The sequence below is a fragment of the Lethenteron reissneri genome, chromosome 53 (assembly GCF_015708825.2).
Source record: "Lethenteron reissneri isolate LAM-NWPU_2019-01 chromosome 53, ASM1570882v1, whole genome shotgun sequence".
NCBI lineage: Eukaryota > Metazoa > Chordata > Hyperoartia > Petromyzontiformes > Petromyzontidae > Lethenteron > Lethenteron reissneri.
This window is the reverse complement of record NC_083831.1, coordinates 2,265,813-2,279,347: the sequence shown is the minus strand read 5'-3', so window position 1 is coordinate 2,279,347 and position 13,535 is coordinate 2,265,813. Positions and strand designations below refer to the sequence as shown.

The window sequence follows — 13,535 nt, the reverse complement described above, 5'->3', positions numbered from 1 at the left end:
ACCTCTCCGATCCACTTGCGCAAGACCAGCAGGATGCTGGGCGGGGGGCCGTGCGGGTCCCCGTGCTCCGCCGCGTCTCCTCCAGAGTCTCCGCGCTCCCCGTCGCCCGTGTGCGAATGCTTCTGCTTCTCCTCGTCGTCGCCCCACTCCAGGAGGCTCCGGAATTCCTTCTGTCGGAGCAGAACGCCGTCCATGCCAGCCACGCGACCGGTTTGTGGCTCGGGCGACGACACCACAGCCGTGCGGCCGGCACCGCGCTCGGCTGCTTTTGCACCGGGGACCCATTTTAAGGCCGAGTAGACCTAGAGGGAACTCCAAGACCGGTGCTTGCCACGGGACGTCGGGTCCGACTTTTGCCGGCGTCACGGCCCAAATTTGCCACATGTTGAAAAACGTTTCGCAAATCGCTTATTTTGAAACAACAACCAATGGCAACGTCTCCCCGTGAAGCCCACTCCACTGGGCGCTGCATTTCAGCTCGCGCCTCGAAGGGACAGCTGCCAACCCCAAACCCGTGCCCCTGAGACGTTTCGTTACGACCGCAGCGCGGGTGCAGCGTGCCGTCCGCCGCGCCACCGGTTCCCACGACCCAGCGGCGTCGTGCGCGCCCGGGGCGCCGCTCCCACCTGCGTGTGTGGTGCCGCCACGTCGCGCGTCAGCCTCAGCAGCCGCGCGTGCAGGTGCGGGTCGCCCTCCTGCAGCCGCGCGACCACTCGCTGCGAGATGTCGGCGATGCGTCGCCACTCCGGGAAGTGCTTCTGAAGGAGGGCATTGAGGTGGAAGGCGAGCTGCAGTGTGGCCTCTGCTGCGGTGGGGGGGGGGGGGGGGGGCAGAGGTCGCAAACGGGTTTTGATTCCTTACCCGTACCCGGCCGCACCAGGGTCACAAACGGGTACCCGTACCCGTACCCGGCCGTACCCGTACCCGTACCCTACCCGGTAGACGGGTAGGGTACGGGTATCGGGTATGTTGTATATGTTGGGTATGAAAATTTGTTATGTTGTATGCGTGCGTGGGTGAAATTATTATGTTGTATATGTGGGTTATGAATATTCAGTGGAAATAATAATAATTAAATGAAATTTGGCCAAATGTGTAATTATCCGGAAATATGTTGATTTATGTAATTACGCACATTTTAATTATGCCAATTCGAGAGGTAATCGTATTAATTATGCGAGTGGGTGTAATTATGATAATGCAAGTCGTTATGATAACCAGACCCCGCCTCGGTGACGAGGGTGGGTTATCGATCGGAATAAGGCAATTAATCGTATGCGGTTATGCAGGTGTGGTGTAAGTATGCAAGATTAACTTAGATTAACTCGGCATCGTTGTCTAGGTTCGTCTCATTCTCGCTTTAACATTCCCAGAGTGGGTATTCGTGGTTATATTTAGGTCCCCGGTTCACCCCGTTATCGCTTTAACATTTACTGAGTATGTATTAGTGTGTTTATTAAGGTCACCAAGTTCAAATCTCAACGCAGAAGCAGATCTTATGCATAGATTTCAGGAAAGAATCACACAACCACTTCTGTATTGATCAATTTATTACTAATTCAACCTTAACTATGATATAGTATGCGAACTCTCAATCCCGGAACGTCAATACGGCATCAATACAGTATCATCAACGATTGTCTGATTTCACTTTGACAACGGCACATGGATCCCGCATAACGCGATGGTTGTTAGTGAGAGAGAGAGTCGTTAAAACATGCAAATACTATGCTAAGAAAACCTTAACGTTAATGAATGATTATACTCAATATTGTTCACGCAGTACCGCACTCCTTATTGATCATACGCAACCCTTATCACGTTGTTAACACCTTGGGTCACGGAACAGTTGAATATTCTGTAGAGGATGCGAGTACGTGCGGCGATTATGACTGAAAGATACTTGAAAGATTATACGGCGATAAAAAAAAACACAATCAAAACAGTTATTATTCTTAAAGGCACCAATCTCAACAGATACATCGGCAGGTTATCTCAGAACGGCTCGGAGTAAGGGCCTGCGACGGTGCTCCTTTTCCGAAGATTGTTATCTTATACCAAGTTTACTAATTGGGGACCAGATCACCTGATAAGGATCCGGTGGGCCACCACTCCCCACGTGAGCGTGGCTCGGCGGAAGGAGGTGCCAAGAATCAGTTCGTATTGATGGATCTGTTGGGAATTTATGCGATTAAGAGTACAGCCCACTAAATATTAAAGATAAAAATTAAGAATACTCTTATAAACGACGGAGGGCCATCACTCGGTCTCGTTGTGATGCTTTCCAGCCACGGATGGCTTATGGGTTCGAGTGTTTTTGAGTGGTAAGAGTTGTCTTGAATAGTCAGTGTTCGGAGTCGATTCTTTAGGTCAAACAGACGCCTGGTGGTCGTGTGGTGAGGGGGCGGTGCGCGTCATACGTATCAGTCGATCCCGTGGCGAATTGGTTCGGATGGCCTGTTGATACGCTGTCGCAGTTCGGAACCCGGTCGGTAGGTGGCGCCCACAACTCGCTCGTAGCGTGCAGCTCTGGGTTGTCGCCGATCCGCGATGCTCACCACTCCGGTGGCAGCAGAGACCCCCGATTCGGCAGAGGTTGACGAGCTGAAGATGAGTCGAGCCGACCCGCTGGTCGCAGCTCGCTCCTGAGTCGACCCTCCCGGTCGAGCTCGCTCCTGGGTCGACCCGCTGGTCGCCCTCGCTCCTGAGTCGACCCTCTGGTCGCACTCCTGAGTGGACCCGCTGGTCGCACTCCTGAGTGGACCCACTCTGGTCGCACTCGTTCCTGAGTCGACCCTCCCGTCGCACTCCTGAGTGGACCCTCCCGTCGCACTGGTTTCCAATGCTCAGGATCCTTTACTTTATGCCGAAAATTCCCCCTGGATCCCGCCCACAAGGCGGGGCTTCCTCCGATTTTTGCTGTGTCAGGATCTGTCCGTAGGCAGGTGTGTCCATGTGTCTGTCCGTATGTCCGTGTGTCCTTGTGTGCATCACTGACGGTATATTCGTTGTCACACTCCCTCCATAAAACCCACGAGCAAACAATCAGATGTTACAAATTGCCTCGAAGTCGTCTCTCTGTCTGGGTGCAATATTATCTCTTGTCTGGCCTTCTTCATGACCCAAAACACAGACGTTACAAATCGTCTCATAGGCGTCTTTGTTCGGCACCACCTGGAGGGAGGGGCAACGCTCTCTCCGACCCGGCGCACAAAGAAATGGCTAAAAAGTTTTAAGTTAACATTTGTCCCTTACTATTTCACAGCTATGATTCTGCATGTAACCTAAGGTCTGTCGTTTCCCATCGTGGTGCCCGACCCAAGTGGAGGCGTCTCCCCGAGCGTATACACACTCCCTATCCCGCGCTGCGGGGATACAAAGACGGCCGGGATCTCCCTTTCTCTCCGACCCTGGGTTTAACATCGTTTTTTATTATGTATTTATATTCGACCTGGTGGTGATTCATCCCGTTATCCTGGCTTTTCCATAAGTTTTACTTTTGTCTTTTCATGCATATGCTTCGGGTCGAGTTGTATAGAAAGCATTAAAGTATGGAAATAACATTTCATATTGACTTAATGATGGTGATGGTTCAGTAGGCGTACTTGTGACCTGGTTTAATTGGAGTGGGTGTGAATATCAAACTTTAGCCTACCCTGTTGTTAAATTCCGACTTTAACGTTACTTTAATAGCAATACAGAATAATTGAGCTTTTTGTCTTAACTAGGCGAACGCGAACTTCTGGTGACCCCCGCAGCCGTGTTATTTAGCTGGGTCTGCCCGCCTTGAGAGATATACAACATTTTTTTTAAATCAGCTCTCCCTGTGCCCTCCAACCTTCTGCTCTGGGAATGTTATTCTTAATTTCAGGTCCAAGGCCTTCTTGGGTTTATCTATGTTTCCTCAGCTGCAGGAGAACAAGGCGTGCTTCTACCTCCCTTTCTGTGTGCACGTGTTCTAATTAGCTCGGAATCCCTAACACACAATCAGTGATGATTCCTGGCTTTCTGTGGTTATGACTTAGACAAAGGCGCCTCTGCTTCCTTTCACTGCCTTTGCCTTGAAGCAAGGTTGCAATTCTGTCATCCTAGCCCTCCTCTCGTTCATTACTTAACAACACCTGGTGTTTTGCAGTTTGGTGCGCTTTGGTGTGTTTCACTCATTAAAAAAACAAGTAAAAAGATAATATATAAAAATCATCAAATATTATTAATCTCAATTATGGAAGAAGGGTTAGGATACAACATACCGCCCTTTTAAAAATGACCAGTGGTCAAATGGCCACGGGTTATTTTTAAAAAAAATGTATACCCTTCTTCCATCATGAACCATCGATTGTCCTCAAGTTTTGCTGCTATTCCTTACAACGCGCGCGTACGTGTCACAACTTAACATGGTTATATTTGAATTGAGCAAAGAAAATTAAACAAGCGTTAAACATCGATATTGCGTTACATCGGTTCTGATACATCATGACTCCGACGAATATTCATTTTTGTTTTTGTTAAATCCTGGGAAACGCTAGGTAGCGGTTTCGAACGCATTTATGCGTTACCTTCCTCATGTTGCCTCGTTCACCACTTATCACTTCGATAATTCGATCACGGTTTTCGGGTTCGTTTTTGTAGTTTCCTCTCTGACTCTCTGTGTCGTGGGAGTGTGTGGTGAAAAATTGTGCTGCACATAACCAGAATTCGCGCACACGACCCACTTTGACACTTGGTTCGAGGCATTCGCTCTCTCTGCGATTACATGCACATTTGCCGAGTCAGTGTGTCGATTTAATTCTGTCCCTCGTAATGTTGCCCTCTTTGTTTTTACTAGTGTGTTGGATTTCAACACCATTCCCGGTACGTCATGGACATTCGTCTCCATTTTAGCACTCCGATCCACATAATTTTTGGTTTCCCTTGGATATTTTCCATTCAAAGGCTCATGCCTGCGCTCCTCAGGGCGTGTCCCTGCTGTCTGTTTTTGTACTGTCCGATCACGCTTCAATTCAACCCTGTCCTTGTATTCGATCCGCGCGTCATTTACGGGAGCACTGTCCACGTTTTTGCCCGCCCTGTCACTTGCAGCCTGCCTGTATTTCACATTGAGCGCCGGGTTTAACACCTCGGCGGGTGTGGCGCGTATGGGCTGCCCGCTCTCAATCACTGTGGATGGTTCATCACGTATTTGGACCGTATTCTGTGTTATTCCTCTATTCCCTCCTGGTATAGCCGGTGGAGGAATTGGTCGGAATTGGATCGATTGTGTTTGACCTCCCATCCTGCGATTCTCGTGAATGTTCGCATCCATACCTCCGCGGTATGTGTAACACCTTCCCGCTAGGTGGTTATCTTCCCATCTCTGTGCGTAATTTGAACCTTGCGTGTGTCGTGGGATGGGGTGTTGATATGGTTCTGCTCTGAACCTCTCCCTCCTACGATTCTCCTGCACCCTTGGCCCAGTGTTTTTCCCATTTGGGTGCCAAATTTTTCCTGGATTGTTACTTCGCCATCCCTGTGGGTAATCTTGACCTTGCGCATGTCGGGGCATGGGGTGTTGGTATGGTTCTATTCTGAACCTCCCCCTCCTGCGATTCTCCTGAATGTTCGGCTTTGTGCCGCTCTCATTCTCGTGCCAACCTCTCTCTGGGTTATTTTGCCATGTGTGCGTGCGTTTCTGCTGCTCTCTGCATGGTGGGACTGCTCGGTGATTTTTATTCCTCTCTGAGAGGCTGGGTTCCTCATCCCTCTCCCTGTGTTCTGGATCCGAATTATGATTCTTAGCTCTGTATAACCATGCCATGTACGCCTTGCTCTCTATGCGGCGTAAGGATGCGGTTTCTGGATTCAAAACCATTCTCACCCTTTCTGTAATCTCTGGGCTCAAGGATTCAAAAAACATAATTTTGAACATTTTATCCCCTTCGTGGTATTGATTCACATCGCCTGCGTAATACGCTCTTTTAAATTGGACGAGGTAGTCACGTGGATCTTGGTCCATGCCCTGGGTCATCGATTTTACAGCATAAAACCCCTCAGTGAGTGTCGAATATTCTCCAAACTTCCGAATCACTGCCAGGCTCAATTGTTTAAACTCATTTCTAACCTTGTGTGGTAGTGACTTTACCCATGGAATAGATTCTTTATGTAAGGTCCGTTTCAACAAACTCGCTTTTTCATCCCGTCTCCTCAGCCCTCTAATCATTGCCTCCTCTTCCACTGTCGCGATATGTGTGTGGATATCCATAGTCTTATTGTGGGGGTCAAAATCGGGAATTCTGACTAGAGCCTTGTCCATCAACTTAAGGGTTTTACTGGTGAACAGGTATTCCGAAAGTTGATTGCTGACAGCGTCATCATCAAACAAGTTATCATCAGGCAATCTGTCACTTTGGTCTGTGCTGTGTCTCTTGTGTTTAAGTGGTGTGCATTTTCTGTGTGCGCGCCCAGGGCCGTGTCGCTCGTGTTGCCATTTCCCTTCAGTTTTTGCCTCTGCCCTTAGTGTACCATGTCCTGGCGATTTTACTTTAACTTTTGTGCGATCAATCCCTGGACTCTGTCCACGTACCCAAGAGAGTGATTTGATGTTACTTCCATATTTATTCTGTGGCTCAACGTCTGTGAGTTTCGCTGGTGTCGCGAGCTTTGATTTCTCCTCCCTCTCGAGGGTGTGAGGACATTTCTCGTCGTTTATTAGAGACGATTTCTCTCCCGTTTCCTTTCCAAATTTTCCCTCATTCCACAATCCCTGTCTGTATGCCTGTGTGAGAAGGTATGAGTCCTGTCCTGCCTTCTCTGCAGTTTTTGCATCGTGTTTGCCTTCGTTACTTTTTATCCAGTCAATTAGTTTCCCCCGAGGTGTGTTCGTGTTATCGATACAGCTCCCTTCCCATATGTCTCTCTGACTGTACTGCTTTGTAACAGATTGGTCGGTACGTTTAAATACGAGCTCCCCGTATCCCGTAACCCATTCAAATATTATTCTTAATCCTAGCATCTTAAGTATGGCAAGAGTTACCTTAATATTTCTTTTCAGAGTGCATATAAACAATTGTATCACAGGATGCGTCAGTTCAACTCGAGCAAATAATCTCAGCCCAGCTGTCTTTGTTATACTCTGCTACTCTGGTATTTCCCTTCAGAGCGCGTTTTGTTTGTATACCCCCGTTTACAATCACAAGGCAACGTTAGTTCACAACACTTTGATTAACACATCAGTGATTCGTTCCTGAATTCATGCATAACTGTCTGCGAGAGATCCCGGACGAGCCCCCATTATGTTGTATATGTTGGGTATGAAAATTTGTTATGTTGTATGCGTGCGTGGGTGAAATTATTATGTTGTATATGTGGGTTATGAATATTCAGTGGAAATAATAATAATTAAATGAAATTTGGCCAAATGTGTAATTATCCGGAAATATGTTGAATTTATGTAATTACGCACATTTTAATTATGCCAATTCGAGAGGTAATCGTATTAATTATGCGAGTGGGTGTAATTATGATAATGCAAGTCGTTATGATAACCAGACCCCGCCTCGGTGACGAGGGTGGGTTATCGATCGGAATAAGGCAATTAATCGTATGCGGTTATGCAGGTGTGGTGTAAGTATGCAAGATTAACTTAGATTAACTCGGCATCGTTGTCTAGGTTCGTCTCATTCTCGCTTTAACATTCCCAGAGTGGGTATTCGTGGTTATATTTAGGTCCCCGGTTCACCCCGTTATCGCTTTAACATTTACTGAGTATGTATTAGTGTGTTTATTAAGGTCACCAAGTTCAAATCTCAACGCAGAAGCAGATCTTATGCATAGATTTCAGGAAAGAATCACACAACCACTTCTGTATTGATCAATTTATTACTAATTCAACCTTAACTATGATATAGTATGCGAACTCTCAATCCCGGAACGTCAATACGGCATCAATACAGTATCATCAACGATTGTCTGATTTCACTTTGACAACGGCACATGGATCCCGCATAACGCGATGGTTGTTAGTGAGAGAGAGAGTCGTTAAAACATGCAAATACTATGCTAAGAAAACCTTAACGTTAATGAATGATTATACTCAATATTGTTCACGCAGTACCGCACTCCTTATTGATCATACGCAACCCTTATCACGTTGTTAACACCTTGGGTCACGGAACAGTTGAATATTCTGTAGAGGATGCGAGTACGTGCGGCGATTATGACTGAAAGATACTTGAAAGATTATACGGCGATAAAAAAAAAACACAATCAAAAACAGTTATTATTCTTAAAGGCACCAATCTCAACAGATACATCGGCAGGTTATCTCAGAACGGCTCGGAGTAAGGGCCTGCGACGGTGCTCCTTTTCCGAAGATTGTTATCTTATACCAAGTTTACTAATTGGGGACCAGATCACCTGATAAGGATCCGGTGGGCCACCACTCCCCACGTGAGCGTGGCTCGGCGGAAGGAGGTGCCAAGAATCAGTTCGTATTGATGGATCTGTTGGGAATTATGCGATTAAGAGTACAGCCCACTAAATATTAAAGATAAAAATTAAGAATACTCTTATAAACGACGGAGGGCCATCACTCGGTCTCGTTGTGATGCTTTCCAGCCACGGATGGCTTATGGGTTCGAGTGTTTTTGAGTGGTAAGAGTTGTCTTGAATAGTCAGTGTTCGGAGTCGATTCTTTAGGTCAAACAGACGCCTGGTGGTCGTGTGGTGAGGGGGCGGTGCGCGTCATACGTATCAGTCGATCCCGTGGCGAATTGGTTCGGATGCCCGTTGATACGCTGTCGCAGTTCGGAACCCGGTCGGTAGGTGGCGCCCACAACTCGCTCGTAGCGTGCAGCTCTGGGTTGTCGCCGATCCGCGATGCTCACCACTCCGGTGGCAGCAGAGACCCCCGATTCGGCAGAGGTTGACGAGCTGAAGATGAGTCGAGCCGACCCGCTGGTCGCAGCTCGCTCCTGAGTCGACCCTCCCGGTCGAGCTCGCTCCTGGGTCGACCCGCTGGTCGCCCTCGCTCCTGAGTCGACCCTCTGGTCGCACTCCTGAGTGGACCCGCTGGTCGCACTCCTGAGTGGACCCACTCTGGTCGCACTCGTTCCTGAGTCGACCCTCCCGTCGCACTCCTGAGTGGACCCTCCCGTCGCACTGGTTTCCAATGCTCAGGATCCTTTACTTTATGCCGAAAATTCCCCCTGGATCCCGCCCACAAGGCGGGGCTTCCTCCGATTTTTGCTGTGTCAGGATCTGTCCGTAGGCAGGTGTGTCCATGTGTCTGTCCGTATGTCCGTGTGTCCTTGTGTGCATCACTGACGGTATATTCGTTGTCACACTCCCTCCATAAAACCCACGAGCAAACAATCAGATGTTACAAATTGCCTCGAAGTCGTCTCTCTGTCTGGGTGCAATATTATCTCTTGTCTGGCCTTCTTCATGACCCAAAACACAGACGTTACAAATCGTCTCATAGGCGTCTTTGTTCGTGTTGCACAACCTGGAGGGAGGGGCAACACTCTCTCCGACCCGGCGCACAAAGAAATGGTTAAAAAGTTTTAAGTTAACATTTGTCCCTTACTATTTCACAGTTATGATTCTGTATGTAACCTAAGGTCTGTCGTTTCCCATCGTGGTTCCCGACCCAAGTGTAGGTGTTTCCCCGAGCGTATACACACTCCTATCCCGCGCTGCGGGGATACAAAGACGGCCGGGATCTCCCTTTCTCTCCGACCCTGGGTTTAACATCGTTTTTTATTATGTATTTATATTCGACCTGGTGGTGATTCATCCCGTTATCCTGGCTTTTCATAAGTTTTACTTTTGTCTTTTCATGCATATGCTTCGGGTCGAGTTGTATAGAAAGCATTAAAGTATGGAAATAACATTTCATATTGACTTAATGATGGTGATGGTTCAGTAGGCGTACTTGTGACCTGGTTTAATTGGAGTGGGTGTGAATATCAAACTTTAGCCTACCCTGTTGTTAGGTTCCGACTTTAACGTTACTTTAATAGCAATACAGAATAATTGAGCTTTTTGTCTTAACTAGGCGAACGCGAACTTCTGGTGACCCCCGCAGCCGTGTTATTTAGCTGGGTCTGCCCGCCTTGAGAGATATACAACATTTTTTTTAAATCAGCTCTCTGTGGCCCTCCAACCTTCTGCTCTGGGAATGTTATTCTTAATTTCAGGTCCAAGGCCTTCTTGGGTTTATCTATGTTTCCTCAGCTGCAGGAGAACAAGGCGTGCTTCTACCTCCCTTTCTGTGTGCACGTGTTCTAATTAGCTCGGAATCCCTAACACACAATCAGTGATGATTCCTGGCTTTCTGTGGTTATGACTTAGACAAGGGCGCCTCTGCTTCCTTTCACTGCCTTTGCCTTGAAGCAAGGTTGCAATTCTGTCATCCTAGCCCTCCTCTCGTTCATTACTTAACAACACCTGGTGTTTTGCAGTTTGGTGCGCTTTGGTGTGTTTCACTCATTAAAAAAAACAAGTAAAAAGATAATATATAAAAATCATCAAATATTATTAATCTCAATTATGGAAGAAGGGTTAGGATACAACAGGTACCTGATTGCGACCTCTGGGATGAAGCCATGTTGCAGGCGCGGGTGGGTTGATTCTAGGAACTTAAATTGTGAGAAGAGACAAGACGTTGGGAAATGAGTGACAAACAGTTACTCACCAGTGACTCACGGTCTACCCATACCCGTACCCGGCCACACCAGAGTCGCAAACGGGTACCCGTACCCGGTCGGGTACGGGTAGCCGGGTATCGGGTAGGGTACGGGTATCGGTACCCGGTTGCGACCTCTGGGGGGGGGCGAGCGGTGGGGGGGGGGAGGTGGACACGCGGCGGTTACGACTCGGAGACGGATTTGCATGGGAAGGCAAAACGAAAACTGCTCTAGAGGAGTTGTACAGCCCTAGCTGCCACTGCTATTCAGTGGCCTGAAATCAAATGTATCGCTCCGGGTGACCACTGCAAAGTATGATCTTGAGTTTTGATTATAGTCTGCTGATTTTTAAAGGGGCATTGAAAAATGTTGATACTCCTACTGATACTCCTGCTGTTATGGAGTGACTCATGCTGCCAGCTATGGCTGCAAAGTTTGGTCGTATATGTTATGTGTTTCGTTTATTGTTAAATGTGAATCACAGTTCCTATGATCACTGTTACGTTGTTTTTATAGCTTTATTTTGGTGATTTCGAAAACGTTTTGGATTAGTCATATTTCTTTGTTGTTGTATAGAGTTAAACTGATAACTTTAATCTAAATTGTCTTGTGGTTGTTATTGTTTGACTTGCATCCCACTGGGATTTTTGCACACAGCATTGAAATGCGGTGTTTTTTCTGGAAGACTTTGCTGTTTTTTCCTGGATTTTTCTATTGCGCGTAGTCACTTTAAGATGTATACTCTTAGGTTTTTTCGGTAAAGTCACGTAATAAAATAAAATAATAATACATGAAAATAACTAAATTACTGTAGCGTAATTTTACTGGAGCAGTCACACCTGATGACGGAGGCTTGTGTTGCTTCCGAAACGTCGTGATTTAATTTAGTTATTTTCATTTATTATTATTTTATTTTATTTTTATAAAAATTTTTACCTACGTGACTTTACCGAAAAAAACCTAAGAGTATGAATCCTTGCAGTCACGAAAGCTTCAAATCGAGACCTTTAAGATGTTTCTTGTTCATGTTTTTGTTTGTTGCGGTTGCACTTGATTCAAGAGCTGAATGGCTCACAGGGCTATCTATATATATAAAATCGCGAATCTGTCTGTCTGTGTGTCTGTGTGTCGCCGGACCATACGCAGTTTCATTGGACGGCGGTTACCCCTGGCAACGGGTAGCGACGCTTTCGCCGCGGGGTGGACGCCATTTTTAATTCCCGTTAAAAATAGGCGCACGCATTAACACGCGACTCTGAGGTAAATTCATCAAAGTTGCACGTCCTCTTCACTCCCCCCCCCCCCCACCACAATGTGTGCAATTACTATTATAGGGTCGGTAGATTATAAAATTATAGCGATTAGACAGTATTATTGTAGCGCGGGGGGGGGGGGGGGGGAACGGCACCCGTACCCAGCCTCAGCCGGGTGGGCAATTTAGGCGAGGCCGGAGGCTCTGCACGGTGCTAGGCCTCGACACCCACCACGCGACTCTGAGGTAAATTCATCAAAGTTTCACGTCCTCTTCACTCCCCCGCCACCCCAATGTGTGCAATTACTATTATAGGGTCGGTAGATAATAAAATTATAGCGATTACACAGTATTATTGTAGCGCGGGGGATCGGCGCGCCTCACTAAAACCCTACAACGGATCGGCGCGCCTCACTAAAACCCTACAACGGATCGGCGCGCCTCACACAAATCATACAACGGATCGGTACGCCTCACACAAATCCTACAACGGATCGGCGCCTTACACAAACCCTATAACGGAAGCGTAACGCATTGTAGTGTCGTGGTTAGCGCGCCGCGCTACGAACCCGGCGACCCGAGTTCCATTCCCGCTCACGGCCACCACCGGTGACGATTATTTGAACCGGTCCTGGGCCTCCCCTAGGTCGACTCAGCCTCAAAACGAGTAACTGGTGTGGCGTATGAACATCGCCACTGGGGAGACAAAGGCGGCCGGGCGTGATGGATCCAAGTCCCGGGCGAAGCCGGGTAGTACAGCTAGTACCAAATAAATTAACTGAAATGAACTGAACAGCTGTGAGAATATCCACCGACGAACCGCGTTAGGCATGCAGGGTGGCGGTAGTGCAGTGGTGATGTTCGTGCCTCGCAGCATGAAGGCCCTGGGTTCGATTTTGCCGACGCGGGCGCCTTTCTGCGTGCAGTGTGTGTATGTTCACCCCCTGTTCTGCACGAGTTTGCTCCGGGGTTCTCCGGTTTCCTCCCATAGCCAAAAAATCCCTCCATACAATGTAACCGGCATTGGAAAAACAAGGGCGTAATGCTGAAAATGTACCTGACAATTACTCAATCGGGATAACAGAAGCAATATCGCCTACTACTAGCATTTGCTGCGTTCACTTTGTGTTGCATAGAGACAGCTGCCGCTGAAATGTCCTCTCGGCTAAAATAACCCCTTGATACTGTGCCCCGAGGCTTTTCGTTTTGGGGCACGATATAAATACCGGGATCATGCTCGGGGCCTGATTACCGGATCACCGAGAGACGTATACCTATTATTAAATTGAACTATGCCGCAGCCAAATAGCAGCTTTGATGGCCGCGTCGTTCAAAATACAATCAGTCAGGAACGCCGCCGGTCATCGCGCACCAGCCAGACAAGCCGATTAACCGGCCATGGAGCGGGCGTCCGATTGGGAAACCGCGGGGGGCGTTGGCAGAGAGGATGTTAAGGTGTTCCTTCAGGGCGGTTGGTGGCGGCTGGGATAGGACTGCGCGGGTAAAGTGGAGAACGGGTGGGAAGGATCGAGAGGGACCCAAAAGGGGATAAAGGGACGGGCTAACGGCCGCTCGGGTCGCCGTGGCGTTACTTCCCCACGACTGCGTGTGGCTTGTGC

The 13,535-nt window shown here is 48.0% G+C and overlaps 1 protein-coding gene across 1 annotated transcript in view; it reads right to left on the bottom strand.

Moving 5' to 3' along the window:
* LOC133356260 (uncharacterized) overlaps positions 1–13,535 on the bottom strand; it is a 32,977-nt gene that overhangs the window by 10,850 nt on the left and 8,592 nt on the right. Inside the window, exons 8-9 of the mRNA XM_061573662.1 lie at positions 627–805; positions 3–170 (exon numbers count right to left, since the gene is read on the bottom strand). Coding sequence (XP_061429646.1) covers positions 3–170; positions 627–805 — 347 coding nt within the window. The remainder of the gene's footprint in view (positions 1–2; positions 171–626; positions 806–13,535) is intronic.